The 27,405-nt window shown below is 43.9% G+C and overlaps 1 protein-coding gene across 11 annotated transcripts in view; it reads left to right on the top strand.

Moving 5' to 3' along the window:
* Nucleotides 1-27,405, top strand: part of LOC119160723 (valine--tRNA ligase, mitochondrial) — a 622,168-nt gene that overhangs the window by 538,437 nt on the left and 56,326 nt on the right. For 10 of the 11 annotated variants that reach the window (XM_075881124.1, XM_075881123.1, XM_075881128.1 and 7 more), the window contains one exon: nucleotides 9,576-9,763. The exons of the other annotated variant lie outside the window; for it this stretch is intronic. In XM_075881124.1, the coding sequence (XP_075737239.1) occupies nucleotides 9,576-9,763 (188 nt within the window). The remainder of the gene's footprint in view (nucleotides 1-9,575; nucleotides 9,764-27,405) is intronic. 11 annotated transcript variants of the gene reach the window in all.

Below are 27,405 nucleotides of genomic sequence, written 5' to 3' on the forward strand. Positions count from 1 at the left end.
CCTTCTCTGTGTGCCGTGGCATTCCTGCTGCTTTTACCTTTGAAATGTACACAGATATGCAGTCTATTATTTGTGTCTTATCTATTGGTATGGACAGATTGTGGAAGAATCCTATTAGTTGGGTTGAATATGAAACACCTTGTCGAAAATCAAGCTGACTTGCGCTCAGAAGAATATGTTTAGCTAAGTGTGGCATGATCAAAGTAGAAATTTGGTATGTCATCAATTTGCTTGTTGTACTGATAAAAAATTGGCCTGTAGTTTTCAAGGCTATTGATCAATCCACCTTTGCAAATGAGTATAACAGGCAGATAATCATGCTATAATGAAGCTTTTATTAGTTTAGATAAACATACATTGTAATTAACAGCCATGGTTGTGCAATCATGTGTGAAAATTATGTCCGCTGAAAGGTTGAAATAGCATGCAAACAAGTGTGTGTTTAAAGGAAATTGTGTAGAGTCTGGTGAGCACCGGCGCTCCTTATCTTCTTTTGTGGTTTATAGCTGCCTCAGTTTATGGAAGCTGCTCTTTTTGTGGTTACATTTCCACCTATAGTTTAGTGCGCCCACTATTTGAAAAGCACAAAAAAGGGAAAGCATTTATGTCTAAATGAAATTGTTTATTTTGCTCTCTATAATATCAAAATTCATTGAAAAGCCCTGTGGTTCCTCTCTTTGTTTATATGGGATGTGGAACATTCACCCTAGCTTTCATGAAATGTTGTCTTGTGAGTGCTTTGTTCTAGTTTTGCTAGCTACTCGAAAACACGGTTTTGCTTCTGAAAAAAATATTTGAAAATCAATCAGAGTTGTTATCAGACCATTACACTTCTCAAGAAGTCATTTTGGGATTCGCCAACACCTCCTTTACACACGACGCCTGTCAGTTTTGGCACCACACAATGCCACAAATGCCATAGTTTGCTGCACGTGATACTTGCACTACAGCGCTGCCAGCTGCCACTAGCTGCCGCTCAAAAGGCTCATGAAACGTACACGCTTTGAGCTAGTTGAACTACTGAAGTTGATTCGTCAAGTTGGATATTTCATTTTGTTTTATTTAGTTCATTAAGTATGCTAATGATACACTACTGAAGTTCTTATATTGTGAGTACGGTATTTCATGTAATGCAAGTGATAAGATTAAAAAAAATATGGCAGGAAAGTGAAGGTGGAAGCTTGTGATGAAAAAAATCGCAAACGGAGGCTGTGTGCTCAAGCTGACGTTTCGACAAGCACACTTGTCTTCGTCAAAGCTAGAACAGAACCGATTTCTTTAGCAGTATCATGTCTTTATATGGTCACTTCTCCCCCTTCTTTGTTAGGACGGAGAAGAGGGTACAAAGCATAGACACTCTAGCGCCAAAGAAATCAGTTTTCTTCTAGACTTGACAAAGACAAGTTCGCCTATATATCTAGTAACGTCAGCTCAACATAAGCCACTGTTTACAGACTTTTTCCAGCATTAATACTGCAAGACATAGCCACTGTGCTTGTGAGATTTTACTCTTTTCACACATATTTTGTTAGAAATGAACCGTACCCACAAGAGGCATTTAAAAATGCAGATCTATTCACAGTACTTTACTCAACATGTCAAGATTGCAACAGCTCACTTGATATAGTGAAATCTCGATATAACGAACTTCAGGGGGCCATGGTGATTCATTCGTTATTTCGAAAGGTCATTATAGTGAAAGCTCAAAAGTTGACCATAAATACTTATTTTCCACAGACCAAAATGACTTACCTTCAAAACAGTGGGTCTTTGAACAATTTTCTCACAAGAAAAAACAAATGCACAAGTGAACACTTAAAAATGCACGTTTACCTAAAGAAGTCTTTATTATTATTTTTTTTGAAGTGTGCAGCACAAACTTTGCAGCGCGAAGGCCTGCAGCTCATCCACATTCCTGTGGTGCGATTCAGTGGTGCGATCCACTTTCTCTCTTAGTGAAAAGTGCTTCTGCTTTTTTGTCGCAAGCAGAGATGAACTCACCGCAGCGCGAATGCGGACTTGCTTTGCGGACAGAATAAGTAATCACCAAAAAGAGATGAACACGACTGACAAGGCCTCCTGAAGCACGTGTAGAAGTGGCAAAGATAAGAAAAACCCGAAGCGTATGGCTGTCATCACCGGTTTCAAAGAAAAGAAAGAGCTAAAAAAGAAGATTTCTCGCGTTTCGTTTTCCGCTTTCTCGCTGTCTTATGTTTTCTGCGCCCATGCTTCCTGCTCCGCAACTCCCACTCTGCCTTGGCGCTTTTAAACCTGAAGCGTCGACGTTTCAACAAAAAGAAAGAATAGAAAGTTGTCTTTTCGTTTTTTTTTTCGTTCGCACCGTCACGCGTGTTCCGAGAAGCAAGGCGTCTGTTCGCTGTGTCGTCTGCTTGCGTACCGCTCTGGTGGTTGCTACGGATTTCAGAACATGAGTTCGTTGTGCTGAGACATTGTTAATATAACATGAACTAAATTAGTGCTCGTTATTATGAAAAGTTCGGTATTTTGAAGTATATAGTAGTGAAACACTTTTACATTAAAACTATTACCAGTCAGCGTGGAATTTTTCAAAACTTTGTTACCCCGCAGGGGCGCCTGCGCAAGTAGGCATTTGGTGTGTAGCGACACCACGGACCTCACCTAACGGGGGAGTTTTGACTCCCTCCCACGCCTAGCCGGGCATGGCTTTGCCATGTCAGGGGAAAAGGGGATCCTGGGGGTTGAGCTGACGCTGGGTGATTGGACCTTTAAGGCCCCCCGACAGAGGCAACACACCCCTTTGGCCCTGGCTTTACGTAGACCGCACCCCTGGGCTGACCCACCCAGCGGAAATCAGCAGTCGCCTTTCCCTATCTCTCTTTTCTACAACTTCGTCTTTATCTCTCAATTTTAGTCTGTCCTGTTTACTTCTCTCTTCTGTTTACTTCAAATTTTTCTGGTGGCAAGCGTTAACCCTGTGCAAATAGCCTACCTTGGCCTAGGCGCATTGGGTTATAGTTGCATTGTACGGCTGGCGTCTGCAGGTTTTAGCATTCGCAAACTTGTAGCGTCCCCTCGTTGGGCTCCGTGGTGGGTGGCCGCCAATGCTTCTGAAGAATATAAAACAGGCATGCATAAAGCTTTTCCTCTGTTAAATGATCGTACTGCTTTGAAGCGTGTGTGCACCGATGACATAATTTTTTTCAACCCGCCAGCAGAAAGATTTCCTCACTTCCACGTCATTAACTGTGAGAAAACTGCAAAGCAAGCCAGGACTGTATCTCCTTTCGTAGTTGCGAGGTGTCTTACCGAAACTCTCGGGGCTGGATACAAGGTAACCAAAATGGCTAGCGGAGACCGCCTCCTCGAAATTCGGGACAAAGAACAATTTGAAAAGCTAGACGGCCTCTCATTTTTCGGTGACGTACCGGTCACCATAACACCACACAGATCAACGAACATAACTGGCGGAGTAGTATCTGACGCAGACTTACTTGACCTGACTGAAACTGAACTTTTGTAGGGGTGGAAAAGCCAAAATGCGACTAATGTATGGAGAATTATCATTAGAAGGAACAACAAAGAAACACCAACGAAACACTTAATACTCGCGTTTGCTTCCAGTAAACTGCAAGAATCAATTCAAACAGGGTACACAAAGACACATCTCTGGCCGTACATACCAAACCCTCGTCGTTGCTTCCAATGCCAGAGGTATGGCCATGGCTTTAAAAACTGTCGTGGTCACCAGACTTGTGCACAATGTGGAGTCGTGGGCCACGTGTCTGAGAATTGCAAACAACCACCACACTGTGTTAACTGTGAAGGAAACCACGCCGCATATTCACGCTCCTGCACATACTGGAAGAAAGAGAAGGAGATAATTACTTTCAAAGTGAAGGATAACATTTCATTTAAGGAAGCAAGGAAACGGGTCTCGCCATTCTATAGCCCAACATATGCTGATGCGGCTCGTAAGAGGGCACCGCCGCACCGGCCGCCGTCACTCCTTTGGTCCGCACATAGCGAGCCGGCAGTTGTGGCACCTGCCCTCAAGGTGGCTGTTGTCCAGACTACACCGCCTACTCCAGAAGAGAGACCGGAGACTCCAGGGTCCTCATGTCTCAAGGCCTTACCTCACCAGGCGAGGCCCAAAATTCGAACTACCAGCTTGCACGTGCGGGCATCCAATGCGTCTGAGGACGCAGTGGATACATCGGTACCCTTGGTGTCAAAAGAGAGGCGTGGCTCCTTGGAGCGCGCCAAGAAAACAAAAAAAAGCAAATAACGGGGCCTGGTGATGGCCCTGTTACTTGAATTCAAACTCCCTGCCTAAACAGCAACTCACTCCTCGTACACATGGCACTATTTTACCTTCACCATGAACACTCAAATTATACAATAGAATGTCAGGGGCCTTCTCAGGAACCTTGACGATGTCCAAGAACTTTTACATGAACAATCACCAGAAGTGCTGTGTGTACAAGAAACACACCTAAATAGAAAACACACCAACTTTTTACGTAAATACCCTATTTTCCGAAAAGACCGTGATGATGCCGTGACATCATCCGAAGGTGTTGCCATCATAGTGAATCAAGGGATTGCATACACACACTTACAACTACAAACATCCCTTGAGGTAGTAGCTGTTCGAGCTGTTCTTTTTGATAAACTCATCACAATTTGCACTATTTACATTCCTCCTAGCTATCAGCTGCAAAAACGTGATTTACACTTTTTAATTGATGAACTTCCGGAGCCTTATGTTCTCCGTGGAGACTTCAATGCGCATAGCAGGCTATGGGGTGACTCTCGTTGCGACGCGCGAGGTTGACTCATTGAACAGTTCTTTGTCTCATTGAGCACGTCTCCTAAACTGAAAAGAACCAACCTATTTTAATCTCGCTAATAATACCTACTCCTCTATAGACCTAAGCGTAGTATCGCCATCTCTTGTGCCTCTACTCCAGTGGAAAGTCATCAATAATGCGTATGGAAGTGACGACTTCCCCGTAGTTTTTAGCCCAACCACAGCAACTGAGTGTCCACCACGTGTTCCCAAATGGCTCATAAGGAAATCCGACTGGAAACAGTTTTACACCATCACTCATTTAAGTTGGCACGACATATGCACATTAAGCATTGATGCGACTGTCAACTATTTCACAGCGTTTCTGATTGATGCGGCAACAAAAGGCATGCCACAAACGAATGGACACCCTGGAAAACAACGTGTGCCATGGTGGAACTCTGAGTGCCGAAATGCGCGCAAGCAGCAAAACAAAGCATGGAGGTTGCTTCGAAACTCTCTGACAGCTGAAAATCTTCACATCTTTAAGAAAATGAAGTCTCAAGCCAGGAGAACGCGTTGGCAGGCCAGAAGAGAAAGCTGGCAGAAGTTTTTATCGGGGATCAATTCATTTACACGGGAGGCAAAAGTCTGGAACATGGTTGGTAGGGTAGCAAGAAGACAAGCACACACACTCCCACTTGTAAACACACAGGGTGACACTTTGGAAAATCAGGCGAACGTCCTCGGTGAACACTTTGAGCGGGTGTCCAGCTCCTCGCACTATACTGACGCTTTCCAAAAATACACAACAATAATAGAAAAGCAAAAACTCGAACATAAATGTACGTGATACAAGGCGTACAACTAAACATTCAGCTTAGCTGAGCTCCAAACATCACTGAATTCCTGCAGTGATTCCGCTCCAGGTTCTGACCGTGTGCTTTACGAAATGTTAAAAAAGCTACCAATCGAAACTCAAAAACCTTACTTTGTTTGTACAATGCTGTTTGGTTCTCTGGCACTATCCCTACTTCCTGGAAAGAGGCTATTGTTATTCCCATTTTGATACAGGGCAAGGACCCTTCTTTAGTTTTGAGTTAGAAGCTTATTGTGCTTACAAGCTGCTTATGCAAACTAAAAAAAAATTATAAACCACCGACTTGTACATTTTCTTGAAAGGAACAATTTGCTCGACCCATTTGAGTGCAGGTTTCAAGAGAGTAGATCCACCACCGACCACCTTGTTCGTATGGAGGCACAGATCAGAAACGCTTTCGTTCATAAGCAATCCTTTCTCTCTGTGTTCCTTGATATCGAAAAGGCACATGATACAACATGGGGCTTTAGAATACTAAGAGACCTGTCCCACCTTGGTGTGCATGGCAGAATGTTTACTATAATCGAAAGCTACCTGTCAAACCGGACATTCCAAGTTCAAGTAGGCAGCGTTCTTTCCCGTTTCCCAAACATTTGTCTAAGAAACAGGTGGGCCGCAAGGTGGTGTACTTAGTTGCACACTTTTTCTCATCAAAATAAATTCTTTGCACTTGTCCATCCCTCGGAATATGTTTTATTGTATATATGTCGATGACGTCTAGCTTGGCTTTAGATCTTGCAATCTGGCCATGTGTGAGCGCCAGGTTCAGCTTGGTTTGAACAAAGTCTCCAATTGGGCTGAAGAAAACGGGTTCCGTCTGAATGCAGGGAAAAGCACGTGTGTCTTGTTCTCCGGGAAGAGAAACATTCATCCTGAACCCAATATTAAACTGCATTGTCAACGTCTTTCTGTTAATACTGAACATAAATTCTTAGGCATAATCTTGGACACCAAGCTAACCTTCATACCACACATCAAATATATAAAAAACAAGTGCATAAAAGCTATGAACATTCTAAAAGTGTTGTCACGCACTACGTGGGGAAGCGACAAAAAGTGGGTAATGAATTTGTATAAAAGCCTTGTACGTACCTGCCTAGACTATGGGGAAATAGCATATCAGTCTGCGACACCTACTGCCCTTAAAATGCTTGACCCTGTTCATCATCTATGCATCCATCTCTTCACGGGTGCTTATTGCACTAGCCCCGTGGAAAGCCTGTACGTGGAATCGAACGAATGGTCGCTTGACCTACAGATATGTGTCATGTCTTTTAAATATTATCTTAATGTGAATGCAGACAAAGATCACCCATGACACTCCACAATTAATGACATGTCAAGCCTTGCTGTGTTTGAGAAACGGCCTTCTATGAGACAGCCCTACTCACTCCGTGTGAAGGGTCTAGCGAAGGAAGCCGGTTTGCCACTTGAACATCGTTTGATGGCTCCCGCAGTAAGCCTGCCACCGTGGCAATGGCAGGCAATAGATTGCGATGTGTCTTTCTTGGAGCTTACGAAGCATGCACCAATAGCACATATCAAGACATACTTCCTAGAACTACAACAGAAATAAACATGTCCTGAGTACTTCACGGATGCTTCAAAGTCCGACACTTCTGTCTCGTACGCAGCCGTCGGCCCATCCTTTTCGGAAGCTGTCATTCTGCACTCTGATTCAAGCATTTTCACCGGCTAAGCTTATGCGATACTCGTGGCCGTCAAACACAATAAACAAATAAAACTACAGAAGGCAATAATATATACAGACTCCCTCAGCGTAGTAAAAGCTCTGAAAACTCTTAAAAAGCACAAGAACCCTCTCCTTGCCTCGCTTTATTCGCTCCTATGCACAGTCTACTCATCTAAGCAGCATGTTGTAGTCTGCTGGGTGCCAGGACACCGCGAAATACAAGGCAACGTTCGGGTGAACCAGCTAGCTGGATCTGCTAACAAAACGGCTAGCAATACATCGATACCACTTCCTGCACTCGACTTGAAACCTTTTCTAAAACTAAGGCTCAGGGACTACTGGAAGAGCACATGGGACACACACACTGGTAATAAATTGCATGTCATCAAGCCGCAACTTGGTCATTGGCCACCAGTATCAAAATCACGCCACACAGAAGCAATCCTTACAAGGTTAAGAACAGGACATACACACACAACACATTCATTCACACAAAGGTGTGAATAAATGTGTTGAATTCACACAAAGGTCTATCACACAAAGGTGGGGGCGATCCACCTTTGTGTGATAGATGTGGAGAAGCACTCACTGTACTTCACATTCTAATCCAGTGTAAAGAATTAGACATGCTGAGAAGACAACACTTTCCGTTACCCTACTGACAACAGATACCACTCTATCCTGCAATGTTCGTCGGTAAGGAACCACTTTTTACTCATAAATCATTGTTAGCTTTTTAAAAGAAATTCGTACTTTTCATATCATATACTCGGGCATTCCTTAGCACAACCTCTCTAGAGAGGTCTCCGCTGCGGTGGCTACACTCAACAAAGCACTTGCCTCACGGCCCTTAGACGCAAGGGTGTGAACGAGTGAGGCACTTGTGCTAATGTCATACATGTCCACCATCGTGTTCTATTATCACTAACTTTTGTCATCTATTCGCATCACACACACCTTTCACGGCATGGTCATAATTTTATTACTGCTATGTTTTTACCCGCCTTAGCACGAGGAATATTATGGCCCTTATACAGCCGCTTATCACAATCATTGTCCATATCTCTAGTAACATGAGCTGGCGCTCTTTGACCGTGAAATGGCCCTTGCGCCACAAAACATCAAACATCATCATCATCAAAAGTTTGTTGATCTGAAAAGTTCACTAATGTGGGGTTCGTTTTACCCAGATTTTACTGTATACCACAATTTTTGCAGCTTTGCATGCATCGATCGCTTCTTTGCACACAGTGTGGCAACTGTATTATTGTCATTGATATTGAAAGCATGAAGCATAGTTCATTGGCAGTGACTTGATGAATTTGTGGCACAATAGTTCAAGGAGCAGGTTGCTGTGTCTTTGCTTTGCTCTTGGTTATTGCTGATGTGCTCATGGATGTCCATGAGCACATTAGTAGTTCCACTTTAGCACAGGTTTCTTAAACAAGCAGAAGCTCGGGCATGCGCTGGGCACTGCTCCCTTGTTGTTAAATCTTGATATTGTCTGTGAAGCCAGCTGCAAGGAAACGCTTACTGCAGATGGAGTAATTCCATGCTGTGCACGCCTACCATTTCATTGATGAGATCACCATTAGCCATTGTTGGCACAACTCGCCGCCGACAAGGATGTCATGGCATCGTACTCAGATGCTCTTGTTTGTCACACTTTATGTGAATGCAAAATGATGATGTCACACTTAATGAGACCTCCCTGTACTCTAGCACATTCCTCACTTTACTCCTGCAGAGGAGGGCATGCGTCAGCTGGCAGAGCAACAAGGGAATAAGTGTGATTGAACCTCTTTTGACAGGCACAGTTTAGCTTGTAGGTCTTGCATCTTGCAAGTCAACTGCTAGAGTTGTGCTATAGGGGAGGAAGACAGCAGGAAAGGAGCAGTGTTTTGATAGTGTGCTAGCTATGCGAAATGACACGATTCAAAATAGTACTCATCGCTTTACAACGGTGTTAGCTTTATGGCCATGGAATTGTGCTGCTCAGCAGCAAATGTGGTTTCAATCCTGGACACATTTGAATAGGGTCATTCGTATAAAAGCTTCGATTCAGGTGTGCATCAATATACTCCAGCAGCTGAAAATTAATCCCTCATAACTAAATTGTAGTTTCGGCATGTAAAGCCCCTCTTTGTTGTTCATTCTTACGCCTGGCTTCTTTGCTCACCTCTAAAATAGATAGAATAAAGTTTCTTTCTTTTTTCCTCCTGTGCATACAGCATTTATCAAGATGGAGGATGAAAATGCTGACTTTGTACGCCAGCTAGCTCCGACTATGTGCCACTTAGCAAAGCTACAAGAACTCACGGTACTCAGCAGCACCACTTTGCCATGGGATCCACCGAGTGAGGCCCACTGGACACGGGCCATGGTGAACTCCAGTGCAGATATCTACATTGAGACGAATGTGAGTGCCTTTTTTTTTTTTGTAGTTGGGAGTATATTGTCACAATACGTAGTTCAAAAGGCCGTGACCCCAAAATTATTATGCTCCGAATGACACATTGCATCATAGACCATGTGCATTCTATGGCAAGTTGAAATGTTTAGATGAATTCAGTACATTACAATGTCTGTATTTCAATTTCTATCAGCGTTATCTTTTTATGTTGCTTAGCATAAAATCCTAAACAAGCACGCCCCCCTACGGTAAAATATAATTGGAAAAGATTTAGGGAGGGGGCCCTTGCTTGGTCAAATACCAAAAGTCAGAATGGCAGCAGAAGAGCCCTCAAGAAGAATGCACACCTGTGCTGCTAATAAAATGCTTTGATGATCATGCATGCATTTGCTGTTATTACTGAACCAGAGGAATTTTCTTGGGAAAATTCACGTGTCATGACAAGGGTTGAAGATATTCTTCAAAAGTACTGACAAATTATGACAACTCAGAATGCAAGCCTGAAGCACCACACTGTAAAACCGCTAAGAAATTGTGCATATATATAGAACTTCAGTTCCTCGGTACAGCTGCTGCAGGATTGTGTAGCCTGGAAGAGGTTGCAAAAAAAAAAATGACAGGAGGAGAGGAGTGGAGCGCTTGCTCGGTTTTTGGCGCATACAGTCAAAGACAGTTATATCGAACCCACATATATCGAATTTTCGGGTATATCGAACTCGTAAGTTATCCCCTGAAAAGTCCTCTGTAAAAGTAAAGGAATTACCACTTTTATATCGAACAGTATTTTTACCCACCTTCGGATATATTGAACGTCGCGCGAGCTGGAAAGTGCGCTTTAGCACACCCCACCTCCCCACCCTGCGATCTCCGCGGCAGCGTGGTTTTGCGCGCCAGTGGGAAGGTGCGTTTTGGCACTCGCAGCGCCTGCTAACCTCCACGCGGCACCACACCTCCGCCGAAACCCGAAACACTCGAAAAAAAAAAAAAAAAGGTAAGAGCGAGAGGGCTCGGCCTGCATAATCTCCAACTTGCGAAAAGGCTTTTTCTTTTCGTTTCTCTTTCTTTTTCTCCTGCTTTCTTCACGTACCTGTCTACTCAGAGAGCAGGAATGAAGCAGCCGACATCCTCCTCCTTTCGCCTTTCCTGTTAGTTTTGGTCGCTGTTTTGCGAGTTTTGATCAGCCAACCACAGCTCGTGCCTTTTGCTGTTGCCCTCGCAAGTGACCATCGCTTCGCGAGCGCTTTGTTGCTTCTGTTATCGCGTTGCCTACATACCACCCCATGTACAGCATTTCCTTTTGCGAGCGTGGTGTTGAATTTCCAACTTCTTGTGTAGCTATGGCCAGCGTTAAGAAGTCCAAGACCCTTGACTTACGATGAAGTCAAAGACTATTCAGCGTATTGAAGAGGGCAAGAAATGTTTGACTGTCACAGACGACTTCGGGATACCACGAAGCACTCGAGTATCTTGTTGAACAACAAAGCGGATATCGGCAAAAGTGGCGGAGTAGCAAACGTCGGGAGCCTGTCATATGCGCACTCCTGCCCACGAGAATGTTGAAAAGGCACTCTATGCTAGGTTTTTAGAAGAGCGCACGAAGAACATTCCGGTGGATGGCCTGATACTGATCACCAAGGCCTAATGGTTTGCCGCTGCACTCGGTGAAACAACTTTGCCAACAACAGCGGGTGGCTTCACCGATTTAAGCAGCGCTACAACATTGTTGGCAAAACCAATTCTGGTGAAAGCGAAGCTGTCAGCAGCCAACACGTCCAGCATTGGATAACGAAGGAGTGGCCGGAAATCTCCGCGAAGTTTTCTCCCACGGAGATCTTCAATGCCTGGCGAAACGTGAAGACGTACACAGTGGTGAACTGCTTTCGCAAGGCAGACTTCGAGATGGTGGAACTCGTAAAAACCGGTGAAGACGATGACGAGCGCATAGATGACGCGTGTTGCGAGTTGTCGTCCCGGTTGCCGGCAGCAGTTCCACACGAAGTGTCTGCACGATTTCGTGGAAGCAGACTGGAATGCCCAGGCTGGCAGCTGAAGTGATCAGGAGGATCGTCAGGATGAGGTGCTGGCTGTTTGCATGAACTCCGCCGCTGAAGTGGCGGCAGCGTTCGGCATCATTCGCTGTTGTATCAGCCACATGGAGGAAACCGGGCTGTCGCACCTGGACAGTCTTGATAAGATTGAGACTAGCATCTTCAACATTTCAAAAAGGAAGAAGCAGGCCAAGATTAACGATTTTTTTTTGCGTAAATAAATAATTCTGTTGCAGCGTTTGCGCAGAGTCAGTTATCATTCTTGAAGGCGCCTATTGTAGGTGATGATAAGAGACCAGATTATGCAAATGCCTATTTTGCTCCTTGCGTTCCTATCGTGCCATTTTGATATATGAGCATGAATTAGAGGTTAAGAAGGGCTTTTATGGTGTTTTTATAGTGCCTATAAATGCTTATTTTGGGTGTTCATGCCTAAATGCCTATAGGTGCCTATGAATGTCTATTTTTCAAATGAGCACCTATATGAGCGCTATTCAAGCCCAAATTTTGTTTTCGAATGTGGTGTGAAACCGTTATTCATGTAAAAATGGCAACATTAATATTTCCAAACACTATTAGGTTAAACGAACACAAAGCTGACATGCTGAGATCGATTGGAGAAAGAGCATGATGAGTGCAAAAGATGCTGTTTCTGCAGCCCTAAATGGAAGCATGTCTCAGCGTGTGCAGAGGAAGGAAGAGAGAGAATTAAAGATGGGGTAAGAAATTAAAAGTGGCTTCTATGGCCAAGGATGCGGCGACCACCTTCTACAGACAGCTGTCCAGTGACCTGTAGGAACAGAAGAACCGTCCTTAAGACCTGGGTGTTGCGGTGGGACAGGAAGAGCAGGTTTCTCTGGGCAGCCACAGATAGCTGGAGAATGAATGAAAAACCATGGAGGGCCACTCATGGAATGCTTTTATTGATTCAGTGGTGACAAAGGTCGCCAAATTGTTATAATTTGTACAGCGAAGCCTAAGACAGGTGCTGGCATGTTTACAGTCAATGGTGGTTTGGCATACATTCAGCCTATGCCTGAATACACTTGTGCTTTATGAGATCTCTTGGCAAATTTTTTAAAGTGACAAACGTGAAAAATACAGAACAAGGCTTGAAGAAGCAATACTTTTTTGCAGACTAGTTGGTTCATACTTGAAAAACTGCACTCTTTCTTGTCTCTCTTGTTTTTTTCTTCAAGTTTGTGCAGCAATTCAATTTTTCAAGGCTTGAAGGTTTGTCCTAAGCTATTACTCAAAAATGCCAACTGTAATAATATGAAAAATAAACTAGGATGGTAATTATCACCATCATGTCAAATTAAACTGGGAATAAAGCTCCTGGGAATAAAGCTGGGAATAATGTAAGTGAGCTCTGTACATATCTGCCTATAACTTTAGCAATTTTGGTTCTAGGAGGGTCAGAGTGGTGTCTATATGTTCATGAAGATACAAGGAGTTCAACCGCTACAAATACTGCTATTACAAACGAAAATTTTAAATTTTAGGAGCGGAAAACAGTGTGAATCTGTGAAAACAACAACAGTCAGACCACGTGTTTTTTACGATCGCTTGTAGCTTCGTTAATATTCTACCGGGAAACTTCTTACTTATAAAGTTGAAAGCCCTTAGGGTAGACCTGACGCTACTGAAGTTTGATCAGGCTAGGTTTACTAGTTCAAGAGTTATTCCGCAATCAAAATTAAGCCTAATCAATAAAAAGATTAAATTGGTAATATCACCTCGCAAACGCATTTAAATTTTGTCCGCTTAATATAATAATAAACCGCACCCCATAGGCTACCAGGAGGCCCAATTCCGTACACTCTAGGCCCTTAATTAAGGTGGTAATCAGCAAAAAGCACATTTCATTAAAACAAATTTTCAAAAGTAGCTACAAACGCCACCGAAAAATAGCTAATATCTTCTTTTAGAACACAACAGTCCGGTTTTTTCCGTGGAAAAATAATTTCGATAGCTTAAGGTAACCGGAAGATACAGAGTTAGAAAGAATATAACGAAAACTGCTAATAAACGTGTGGCGCCCGTGTCTTCCCTCGCTCAGAGGAGGAGAGTGGCTCACTGCTCGGGAGAAAGGTACGCCCGTCAGATCAAAGTCTTGAACCACGTGTTTTTTTTTTTTGTTTTTTTTTTCCTCTTACGATCGCTTTTAACTTTGCTAATAACCTTCCGGGAAACTTCTAACTCATACAGTGCAAAGCCCTAATTGTAGACCTGTTGCCGCTCAGGTTTCATCAGGACAGGAGTAATAGTACCGGAACTATTTCGTGACCAAAATTAATCCTAATTACTAAAAAGACTAATTTGGTAACATCATCTCACAAACGAATTTAAATTTTGTCCGCTTAATATATCAATAAACAGCACCCCATAGGCTAATCGGAGGCCCAACTCCGTACTCTCTAGACCCTAATTAAGGGGGTAATCAGCAGAAATCTCATTTCATTAAAACATTTTTTATAAAAATAACCACAAACTTGACTGATACACCTCTGAAACCTACATTTAGAACATAACAATCCGGGTGCGGCGATGGCGTAGTGGTTAGAGCATCCGCATCGCTTGCAAGAGGTCCGTGGTTCAAATCCCGGTGCCGCGCAGCTCCCAACCGGAAAAAAAAATAAAAAATCCGCGTGCTGATGGAACGGCATTAAGAGGCCTGGGGTGCGGCCTCACCGGTAACCACCGCCGGGAACGCACTCCCTCACCATAGAAGGATTGTCCACCCTGGTGCCGTATCTGGCCACTACCTCCCACATGCATACGCCAAATAACTCACGGCCCTCAGTTTCCAGCGGCTGCGAAGCAACTGACCATGGTGGCGGTCAGATCTGCAACGCAGCAGAGGGGGCTAAGAATCTCTGGACTACAGGCCGTCTTTGGAACCTGAACTTGGCAACGTTTAACGCTAGAACCTTATCTAGTGAGGGAAGTCTAGCTGTACTATTCGAGGAGCTAGAGGGTGTCAAATGGGATATAATAGGGCTCAGTGAGGTTAGGAGGACAGATGAGGCCTATACTGTGCTACAGAATGGGCACGTCCTTTGCTATCAGGGCTTGGCAGACAGAAGAGAACTGGGAGTGGGGTTCCTAATTCACAGAAACATAGCTGGCAACATAGAGGAATAATATAGTATTAATGAAAGGGTGGTAGGTATTGTAATTAAACTGAATAAAAGATACAAGATGAAGGTAGTACAGGCTTACGCGCCTACATCCAGCCATGATGACGCTTCAGTTGAAAGCTTCTACGAAGACGTGGAATGGGCAATGAGTAAGGTAAAAACACAGTATACTATAGTGATGGGCGACTTTAATGCAAAGGTAGGGAAGAAGCAGGCTGGAGACCAGGCAGTAGGAGATTAGGGCATCGGCACTAGAAACGCCAGAGGAGAGCTACTAGTAGAATTCGCAGAACGCAATAATTTGCGGATTTTAAATACTTTCTACCGAAAACGAGAAAACCGCAAGTGGACTGGAGGAGCCCTAATGGCAAAAATAAGAACGAAATAGACTTTATAATGACTGCACACCCAGGAATCGTGCAGGATGTGGAAGTGGTTGGCTAGGTACGATGCAGTGACCATAGAATGGTACGGTCTCGAATTCGCCTAGACTTGAAGAAGAAACGACAGAAACTGATATGCAAGAAGCCAATCAATGAGCTATCACTGAGAGGGAAAGTACAGGAATTCAGAGTGTCGCTGTAGAACAGGTACACTCGGCTCTTAGTGAGGAAACCAACCTTAGCGTAGATACAATGAATGATAATCTAACGAGTATCATTACGGAGTGTGCAGCGGAAGTTGGAGGCAGGGTAGTTAGACAAGACACTGGCAAATTTTTCCAGGAAACGAAGAACCTAATTAAGAAGCGTCAAAGCATGAAAGTGTCAAGTACAACAGACAAAATAGAACTGGCAGTGCTTTCAAAGTTGATTAATAGGCGTAAAGTATGCGATGTAAGAAGGTATAACATGGAGAGAATTGAACACGCTCTGAAAAACGGAGGAAGCGTCAAAGCAGTGAAGAGGAAACTTGGGATAAGCAAGAGTCGGATGTATGCACTAAGGGACAAAGAAGGCAAAATAACTACCAATATGGATAGGATAGTTAAAATAGCGGAGGAGTTTTACAGAGATCTGTACAGTAGCCGAGACAACCACGACCTTAATACTATAAGAACTAGCAGTAACCCAGATGAGACCCCACCAGTAATGATAGAAGAAGTCAGAAAAGCTTTAGAGAGCATGCGAAGAGGCAAAGCTGCTGCTGAGGATCAGGTAACATCAGATCTGCTGAAAGATGGAGGAGAGATTGTGTTAGAAAAACTAGCCACCCTGTTTCCGAGGTGTCTCCTGACGGGAAGAGTACCAGAGTCTTGGAAGAACGCTAACACCATCTTAATACATAAGAAAGGAGATGACAACGACTTGAAGAATTACAAGCCGATCAGCTTGCTCTCTGTAGTATACAAGCTATTTACAAAGGTAATTGCTAACAGAGTAAAGAAAACAGTAGAATTCAATCAACCAAAGGAACAAGCAGGATTTCGAACAGGCTACTCAACAATCGACCACATTCATACTATCAATCAGATAATATAGAAATGCTCAGAGTATAACCAACCACTATACATAGCCTTCATAGATTACGAGAAGGCGTTTGATTCAGTAGAAATATCAGCCGTCATGCAGACACTGCGGAATCAGGGCGTAGATGAAGTATATATAAACATTCTGGAAGAAATCTACAGGGGATCAACTGCTACCATAGTGCTTCATAAAGAAAGCAACAGAATACCAATCAAGAAGGGTGTAAGGCAGGGGGACACAATCTCCCCAATGCTATTTACCGCGTGCTTACAGGAGGTTTTCAGAAACCTAGAATGGGAACAGTTAGGGATAAGAGTTAATGGAGAATACCTTAGTAACCTGCGCTTCGCCGATGACATTGCATTGCTGAGTAACTCAGGGGACGAATTGTAACTCATGATTACGGAGTTGGACAAGGAGAGCAGAAAGGTGGGTCTTACAAATAACCTGCAGAAAACGAAAGTAATGTACAACAACCTTGGAAAGGAGCAGCGCTTCGAGATAGGTAATAGTGCACTTGAAGTTGTAAAAGACTATGTATACTTAGGGCAGGTAATAACCGCAGAGCCTAACCACGAGATGGAAGTAACTAGAAGAATAAGAATGGGGTGGAGTACATTCGGTAAGCACTCTCAAATTATGACAGGTAGATTGCCACTATCCCTCTAGAGGAAGGTATATAACAGCTGTATCTTGCCGGTACTTAGCTACGGAGCAGAAACCTGGAGACTTACAAAGAGGGTTCAGCTTAAATTGAGGACGACGCAGCGAGCAATAGAAAGAAAAATGGTAGGTGTAACCTTAAGAGACAAGAAGAGAGCAGAGTGGATTAGGGTACAAACGGTGCTTAAGGATATCATAGTTGAAATAAAGAAGAGGAAGTGGACATGGGCCGGGCATGTAGCGCGTAGACAGGATAACCGCTGGTCATTAAGGGTAACTAACTGGATTCCCAGAGAAGGGAAACGGGGTAGGGGGAGACAGAAGGTTAGGTGGGCAGACGAGATTAAGAAGTTTGTGGGTATAAATTGGCAGCAGCAAGCACAGGACCGGGTTAACTGGCGGAACATGGGAGAGGCCTTTGTCCTGCAGTGGACGTAGTCAGGCTGATGATGATCATGATGAAAGCTCCTATGTCAAGCATTTTATGGTAAAACTTGCATTTGAAAATGAATGTATCTAAACAGTCCCCTTTGTGCAATGGTAATTAAGACTTTAGAATGTCGTATCAATTTTTTGTTAATTCATTTTTTGTTAGTTTCATGACAGAATGAAATGGCTTATAAAGAGAACAAAGTGTGTTGTGTCAATGAAGACGTGTTTTCTTCGACATTGTAACCCATCTGCTGTGGCACCTTCGGATAAAAAATGTGATGTGCACGCGGCTATTGTTTTGTTTGTAATTTACTCTTTAAGCGACCCTCTCTAGGTGACATATTAAGTTGTAGTTAGACACTGGAAGTTCCTGCGTGCCCAATAAAAAGCGTTTTACCACAGTGATTTTTCAAATTGGTTTGCTACGAGCCATCAAAGCGTGACCCGAAGAAGCAAGCTTGAATCCCTTGCCTCTCAATTCATGTAGCCATCGCCAGCCTTATTCCTTCCCTGTTCCTTTCGGTATTGCGGCTGGAGAATCACATGACACATACGGACCAAGCGCAACATGCGTAAGCAAGGTCACATGCGCATGACGTGCCCCAGCCTACTTGTGCACTTACGCCATTGATGTTGTGTCGTTGGGGCGTTCTCTGTTGTGTATTACCATTTTCTGTGGGATGAATCAGTCAGTGCATGTACTTTAGGAGAGGCTGGCAAGGATCATGTATTGTGACTGTGATACACCACGTCGCTCCACTGAAGCTGTGGTCAGAGACGACGCACCAAACACAAGCTAACCGTTGTCAGGGCTGGCAAAGGCACGATGCAGGAATGACGAGAAGACAAACGCAAGTTAGTAGTAGTAGTAGTAGTGGTAGTAGTTGTAGTAGTAGTAGTAGTAGTAGTAGTGGTAGTAGTAGTAGTAGTAGTAGTTTCATTTCATTTCATTTATTTATACTGTTAGCCCAGAAGTGGGCCGTTACAGGGTGGAAGTACAAACAATTATTTGCGAAAAAGAAGTACCGTACAGGTCTCGAGATAATTTCTTGGTATTATTGTAAGCAGCAACTCGAAGTTATACATAACAAGAAATGGAACACACATGCAATGCAATACATACGCGCAGAACAGCACATGACGCATTTGAGGCGGCACTTTTGCACCGCGCTGAAGATTTGAAAGACAACTACTACAGTCTCATGCAACCAACAAAAAGTACACATGCTGTTATTCAGAAAATAAACGTTTTAGATTCTGTTCAAATGATGTAAGCGAGGAACAACCAATTATAGACTCTGGCAGCATATTCCAATCTTCAATAGCACGTGGAAAGTAACTAAACTTAAAGCAATCGTTACGTGGGACTAGGGGTGGTATGTACATATTATGGCGATGTCTGGAGTGTTCTTGTGTGTTGACCTGGAAGCAATCTGAATAGTTTAGTTTAAAATGATTATGAATTAACTGGAAGAGGAATTTCAGACGCTCAATCCTCGTCCTAAGTTCAAGACTATCCAGTCCAGCTTTTTTACAAAGTTCAGTAGGTGAATGATGTCGGCGATATTTATTAAAAATAAATCTCGCACCAAGTCGCTGTATTTTTGCTATTTTATTGCAGTTTGTCTTTGTGTAAGGGTCCCAGACAATTTTAGAATATTCGATAATAGGTCTGACAAGGGTTTTGTAAGCAAGACACTTTATATCAGATGGGGCGGTATAAAGGTTACGTCTAAGGCTATACAGTGCCTTGGTAGCCCTGGAGCATACATTATCAATATGAGTGTTCCACCGGAGGTCGGGCGTGAACCATAACCCAAGATATTTATAGTTTTGTACACGCTTAAGGAAAGCATTGCCAATCTGGTAGTTGTAATCTAGAGGTGCTTTCTTTCTAGTTATAGTCATAAAGACTGTTTTTTCTGTGTTCAAACTCGTTTGCCATTCTTCGCACCAATCTTTTATTCTTTGAAGATTGTTGTTTAGATTAACTTGGTCATGTTCAGTCTCGATTCTGCTATAAACAACACAGTCGTCGGCAAACAACCTTATCGGTACCGTAACCCGGTTTGGTAGGTCATTTATATATAACAAAAATAAAAGGGGACCCAGCACGCTCCCCTGGGGAACTCCGGAAATAACTGCAACTGCTCTAGACTGTTTGTTTTTTATTTGAACAAACTGCTGACGGCAGCTGAGATAGGATGAAAACCATTTTGTCAAGTTGTTATTTTGAAACGTTTTGTCAATTTTAAACAGGAGCTTTGAGTGCGACACTTTATCAAATGCCTTTGCGAAATCCAAATATACCACATCAGTTTGACCACGCAAATTGATAGTTTTTGAAAGATCATGAACAAATTCGATTAACTGTGTAGCTGTAGATAAGCCTCGGCGGAAGCCATGCTGCTTCGAAAATAATAGATTGTGCGTATCAAGATAGGACATCAGGTGTTTGTTAATAATGTGCTCGAGCATCTTTGAACATGTACTGATAAGCGAAATAGGACGGTAGTTGCGCTCGTCCCGTGAGGAGCCACTTTTGTGAACAGGGGTAATTTTAGCCCGCTTCCATGCTAGTGGAAAAGAGCTACTGCGCAGGGACGACTGAAATATTTTTGTAAGGAAGCGAGCCGCCCATTCAGCGTATCTGTACAGAAATTCGTTTGGTATACCATCAGGGCCAGGGATTTTTCTTGTATTTATATTAAGTAAAAGATTTAGGACACCCTCTTCGCTAATTACCACATCATCGATCGGCCGCTGCAATGATGACGTAGAAAATTCGGGCAAAATGCCATTATCATGAGTAAACACAGAAGCAAAAAAAGAATTGAAATCATCAACACGTTGTTGAGTAATTTCAGGTAGCCTCGGGGAGCTTGCTGGGGTAGTTATAAAGCGCCAAAACCTTGAGGGGGCTTCCTTCAAGTATTTCGTCAATGTCACATTGAAAAACCGATCCCTGGATTGTTTGATCAGACGTTTCAGTTCTTGTCTCATTGAAGAAATGCAAGCTGTTCCTTCAGGGGTACAATTTTTTGCACAAGATTTTTGTTTCAGTTTTAGTTTTCTTTTTGTGTGAATGATTTTTCTGGTAATCCAGGGATTGGTTTTACAAATGCGTTTTCTAATCCTGGGTACATAGCTGTCTATGCACTTCCCTACAACAATTGAAAAGAAATGCCATAGCCTATCAGTGCTGCAGTCAGTGTTGTAAAGGACCTGAAATTCATCAAAGGACCTTTCAAGATAGTCCAAAATAGACACATCATCAGCCGCCATAAAATTCAATACAGTGCTAAGTGTGGGTTTACCCAAGGTGTCTGGGGACAAAGCTAGGTGCGTTACTACCATTCTGTGGTCGGACAGGCCTTCTACAACTTCACAATGGCTGAGTAACGGCAACAGCTTTGGGGACACAAAAACCAAATCAAGGATAGATGACCTTGTAGTTCCTATCCGAGTAAATTCAGTGACACTTTGCGTTAGCCCGTAGCAGAATGCCAACTCCAGTAGTTGCTCAGCACTTGCAACCTGTTCCGATCCAGGAGACTGGGATAGCCAATTAATATCCGGAAGATTGAAGTCCCCTAGTAATAATACGTTATCTTGGAGGCTAAAATTAGAATCCATAAAATTTCTTAGCTTTGCGATTATATCCAGGGAGGAATTCGGCGCTCTATAAATCCCTCCAATATACACAGTTCGCTCGCTGAACCCACACCTAATCCACAACATTTCTATGTCACAATTATCATCCAACACTGAAAACCTAATGTCGTCTTCAATAAGAAACGCAACACCACCACCTCTTCCTTGCCGGTCTTTTCTAACAATTATGTAACCTGTAGGTGTTACTTCGAAATCTGCTACATCCGTATGTAACCAAGTCTCTGTTACGACCATTATATCCGGTTCATGCTCCAGGATTGCGGCTTCAACTGCATCAGCTTTATTCAGCAAACTTCTGGCGTTTACATTAATAACCTTAACAGATGCTGTTGGTCTCGATTTGCGTCAGTCAGAGCTGGTGAGACCTGGGCTAGCATACCTGAAGCGCTCTTTGGTAGCCTCATTCCAGCCATAGAGAACGTTGTTTACTTTCAGTTTATCGATGATTAGTTTAACCTTTGCTCCCTTTGCTCTTTTATCCGCTGATGAAATCCATAGTTGTTTTCTGATTTCAACTACTCATTTAGAGTAATCTTCGCTGATACTGAATTGTGTCCCCTTGAGGTTGCGGCAGTTTTTCAGTATTTTGGTTTTGTCCCTGAAGTCTCCTACTTTCAAGATGACCGGACGGCTTCTTTCAGGTATTTTCTTTCCTAGATGGTGAATTCTTTCAATGGAGCTACACTTTGAGCCAAGTAATTTGTCAAAGATATTGTCATTCACCTTACTTAAGAGTACTGCCTCATCCTCAGATTCTTCTTCTTCCACTCCGCGCACAATAAGGTTGTTGCGTCTAGAACGATTATCTAAGTCATCGATCTGCCTGGCAAGAGCCGTCAATTCACTGTCATGGCGACCAACACTTGATTCTATCATAGTAAGCCGGTTCTGTGTTTCACCCAACCCTTCAAGTTGTTTTTCAATAGTCTGGAGCCTAACATGCATGTCGGAAATGCTGGCATCCGTAGATGACTGCTTGGCCTGAATTTCATTAACTTTAGCTAGTAGTCTACTCTGGTTACTTAATATTTCCTCCAGCATTTTTTCAACCTCGAGCCCAGGATTTTCCTCTACGTCACCGGACAACTTCAGTAACAGGCTTACAACTGAAACACAGTCATTTAAGCAACCAAGAACAGTGTGTGGACTCGGCAGCACAATCAGGCAGGTACAGTTACTACGAAAACCATACTTTCGATCACCAACCTGCACAAGTAGAGGCACGTAAGGCGACATCGTCACGGCGGTGCTGCCGTGTCCACTGAAGGTCAAGACCATGGCCCATGCTTTTATATGCTCCGGGCAGCTTGCTATCGGGGAGGCGGAGGACGTCATTGTGCTCCACGGGGGTGCGCAGTCGACGAAGTCCACGTAGCACAGCATCGTTGACGCCACTGGCGGTGATCTAGTTGCGCAGTGGTTGAGTTCCTTCGAGGGCTGGTGCGCATTCTTCATCGGGGTCCATTGGTAGTGTTGTCCAGCGATAACATGGGCCGCTGCTGCGTCCGCGAAGAACCACGCCAAAACCTGCACAAGTAGAGGCACGTAAGGCGACATCGTCACGGCGGTGCTGCCGTGTCCACTGAAGGTCAAGACCATGGCCCTTGCTTTTATATGCTCCGGGCAGCTTGCTATCGGGGAGGCGGAGGACGTCATCGGGCTCCACGGGGGTGCGCAGTCGACGAAGTCCACGTGGCACAGCATCGTTGACGCCACTGGCGGTGATCTAGTTGCGCAGTGGTTGAGTTCCTTCGAGGGCTGGTGCGCATTCTTCATCGGGGTCCATTGGTAGTGTTGTCCAGCGATAACATGGGCCGCTGCTGCGTCCACGAAGAACCACGCCAAAACTTTTATATGCTCCGGGCAGCTTGCTATCGGGGAGGCGGAGGACGTCATCGTGCTCCATGGGGGTGCACAGTCGACGAAGTCCACGTGGCACAGCATCGTTGACGCCACTGGCGGTGATCTAGTAGCGCAGTGGTTGAGTTCCTTCGAGGGCTGGTGCGCATTCTTCATCGGGGTCCATTGTTAGTGTTGTCCAACGATAACATGGGCCGCTGCTGCGTCCGTGAAGAACCACGCCAAAACCTGCACAAGTAGAGGCACGTAAGGCGACATCGTCACGGCGGTGCTGCCGTGTCCACCCGTGTAGTAGTAGTAGTAGTAGTAGTAGTAGTAGTAGTAGTAGTAGTAGTAGCAGTAGTAGTAGTAGTAGTAGTAGTAGTAGTAGTAGTAGTAGTAGTAGTAGTAGTAGTAGTAGTAGTAAAAACACACAATATGAATATTAGGGATCCCGTAGTGGAGTTCTCTGCAAATATTTATCATCTGGTGTTCTTTAACGTGCAGTGACATCGCGTAGCACACGGGCATCTACTTTTTTGCCTCCATCTAGATATGACCACCGCGGCCACAATCGAACCCGCAGCATTCTGGTCAGCAGCAGAGCACCCTATAGCGACTGGTACACAGAGGCAGACGCGAAACGAGGTTCGATTAGTGAATAACATCTTGAGGCTATTCAAAACAAAAATAAAAATAATAACAAGCTGAGGTTCTGTTTTTGTGTTTAATTATTTTTGTCAGCTTTCATTCGTTATACTGAATTTGAAAGGGCAGTGCAAAGACTCAGGAAAAGAAAGACATAGAGAGAAAGAGTGCTGTCTTTCTTTTTCCTTTTCCTTTGCGCTTCCCTTTCAAAATGATATGAAGCAGCTAGCCTAAACCAAAGTACTCCTCATTCATGCTACACAACAAAACACACAAATTGCACATGCCAAGTAAGGTAATATTACGTGCAACGCTCTTGATGAGGTACATTTAAAATGCAGGATATAATAAGGAGATGGGACATTTTCTGTCTGTTTTTCTAGGTATAGCTAGCATATAAGGAAGTTCTGTTGAAGAGCGTGCAGTATGCGACATCAGCCCACCAATGTCAACGTAAAGGAGCGACGTTAAAACAGGACCAATTCTTGCTGTACGTCACTCCCTAGATCTTGGGGCGCACGCGCTCGACAAGGGCACGTGGCATTAATTAGAAATTGAGGGTTTTTCCGTGACATGTAATTTTGCAAATCTTAACAGGAATGATCCGGAGGGCCCCGTGCACCATTATGCTTGTCAGATCTAAATGTCCAAACATAGTGAGGGGCTCTTTAAGGTGTTCACCGATGGTGGAGAAATCGGTCCTACGCGATTATAGACCTAGCATCCCTCTCTTCTGGGGTGTCAGAGGTCTGGTTATTTGCTCCTGCGCTGCCCTTCCCAGCCCTAACAAAACGAAAGAGACCCAAGAGAGTGTTAATTGAATGGTGACACTTGACGCACAATGCTAGACATTAAAACGAAAAACCACACACAGCGAATCATGTGGGAAATGCGTGCCTATGTTCAATCGTTGGTACCTTTCTGCTATCTTAAACAATATTATTTTTTTGCTTCTTGCCGTAGATGCAAGTCACCAATGTTGTTGTTTTGGGATATTTCAATTTTTGTAGAAATTTATTACGCCTATAGTTATGATTTTGAGGGCCTGAAACGGTGTTTTGCCTGCCTGTCTTTGCATCTAAGACACACTTTTTTTAGTAAATCTGGCCTCTAGTGACGGTCCACTACAGGTAAGCTTTAGGGGCCTCTATTTTTTATGAAATTTTTCATATATCAAACTAATTCGCGATCCCCTTCGAGTTTGATAAGTACTTGTTCGACTGTATTTCAAATTTCTGGAAACGGAGAAAGGGGGCACTGGCTCTGAGTTTTACATTATTCAGATAAGCGTGCATCATGGCACATCTAATGCACTTAGAAACAAACAACACGAGCACTGACTCACAACTGTAAAGTTTATTACGTGCACAAACCAAATATACATTTATGTCACATGCCTGATAAACAAGAGAGCATGCAGTGGACTTTTTATTTGTTAGGAAGCGCTCGTGGCATCTGTTTCTCAGTCCTTTGTATATGCTGTGCTGCTAATGGGGAGTAATGAGCATGCTGCATCCTGTCCGTGGTTAAGCTAGGACAGTGGCTTCAAATCGCAACAAACGAAAATTCATTAAGAACATGTAGCAGGCCTGGCCTAGAGGCATGGGGCAGTGAGTCGAAGACCATGGTCTCGTGCAGCAGCAATCTGCAATTGGGATCTGTCCTTCTTGACGGCCAAGACACCTGTCCCCTGGACAGGCCAAGTAGGCCATCCTGCATGACTGGCACTGCACAACACGTGGCACTACCTCTAAACAACCAGTGTATAGGTCCCCCCCCCCCTCCCCTCAGAAAAGACTGGGTAGGACCCGGAGAGAGGTCTAGAAGGTTTGGGCACAGGGACCCTAAAAGTGTAATGTGGACAAACAAAAAAACCAATAAATATTTTCTCACCACCAACCATTATGCATTGTGCACAGAACAACAGGGCGAACAGAACATCATTGTACTTTGGTAGAGTTGATGAATATTTCTTTCTCCTCCTGATTTGGTGGAGAACACAACTGTGTCATTTTCCAATACCTCTGTTCTCCTCGATACACAGGGCGTAGGTTGTACCACTTGCTCGGCAGTGCTGGGGTCTGGGTGGCCGAGATTAGGTGTGTGGATCCCCAACCACTGAATCTTGTCTTGCATAAAATGGTTTCAGATCTTAGACATGAATAGGGCCACACCTTTGATTTGTTGAGCAATCTTACAACGTATACAAAAACCTAGATTTCTGCGCGATTCTATATGGTCCGCCCCACTTGTTCACTAAGGAAGTTGAAAAACCTCACGAGTTGTCACAGTGTGGGTAGTGTACACTTCAACACCATGTCTTCAACCTTGAAGGTTATTTTGTGACAACACTTGTCACGTCGTACCGCCTGTTTCACATGTGATACATCGAGGTGTGCTGCCTTGCCTTTTGTAGCATGTCAGTTTATCTCTGTTTTAGGTCACCTGCAAACTTCGTGTAAGGCTTTCGAGTAGCTTCACTGATGACAAAAACATTGTTCAGTGAAACTAATTTTTTGCCCAAGGTAATGTTTATAAAAGCTTCAATTTAGGCTACTTGGTACGGCATTGTAATGTAGTTGCACTGAGCGAAATGCACAGAAGTTTAACATCACCTGTCCGGACCTCTCGTTACTCATCTGTGCGTTTTGCTCAGCGCTAGAGCTGTGCACGGGTCAAATTTTAGAGCACGAGCCCGGTTCGGCCCCACATACTGCATTGAAGGCCCACCCGAGCCCGACGCTAAAAAGCTGTGAACTCGCCTGGCCCAGCATGATGCATAAAAGTTTAACCCCGGCCTGACGTTATGAAGGGTGATGTTATGAAGGTTTCTTGTAGAGAGAAGATGTTTTCTGATATTGTGGCATTTTGTTCAACATGTCAAAGTGAAACAGATGCAAGCAGCACATGACAGTCACTATATGCAACTATTACAAGAGGTTGTGTAAAAAATAAGTTGTCCAGTTATTCGGGCTTCAGCGAAATGCACCTCTCCTGCAACACATATCTGGCCCAACTGAAGGTCCTTCCACTGCTCGCAATGGTAGCCGGAAATGCAAATATATTTTTCGGAAGCATTGCAAGCTTGGAATATTTAGACTGGTTGTTCTTTTAGCAGTTTAGTACCTCATATGTAGGATAGCAGTTATTTTGTGCATAGCTAATCACAGAGCTGATTTTGTGTGACTGTACCCCCTCCCCTTGCATTTAAACTGGTTAAAGGAAAGGAGAACCGAGTGGCGGGGCGATCACGGAAAAAGCCCTACGCAGTGGAAAACAGTTCCAGCAAGTCTATATTTCGGGCTTAATTCGGTATTTGCATCTGACTCGGCTCGCTCGACAAAAAACAATGAAGCCCATGCCCAAGATCAGAAAGTGTTGGTTTGGACGAACCCAACCCGCGAGCTGGGGTCGGGCTCGGGCTCTAAGGCTTGGGGTGAGCAGAAGAAAAACCTGTTAAGCACTTTGTTGTCATAATATTTGCAGCCACCATGTCTGCCAGTTTCAGATCCCGGACTTGGCGATGCTCAGTGTGCATAGAAAGCATTTAAGATTTTGGCTTACCCCTCTGTGATGTGGGATGTCAGATTGTGAATGATACACAAATGTGCGCTTGTGATGAACCTTCAGGGCACCACAAAAATTTTTGAAAAGCTTGTTGAAGTACATTACGTCTGTCATCAGCTGGGCAATAAATCCAAACCTAGTGAAGGTTTTGAGAAGGCAATCGT

This window comes from Rhipicephalus microplus, chromosome X, assembly GCF_043290135.1.
Source record: "Rhipicephalus microplus isolate Deutch F79 chromosome X, USDA_Rmic, whole genome shotgun sequence".
NCBI lineage: Eukaryota > Metazoa > Arthropoda > Arachnida > Ixodida > Ixodidae > Rhipicephalus > Rhipicephalus microplus.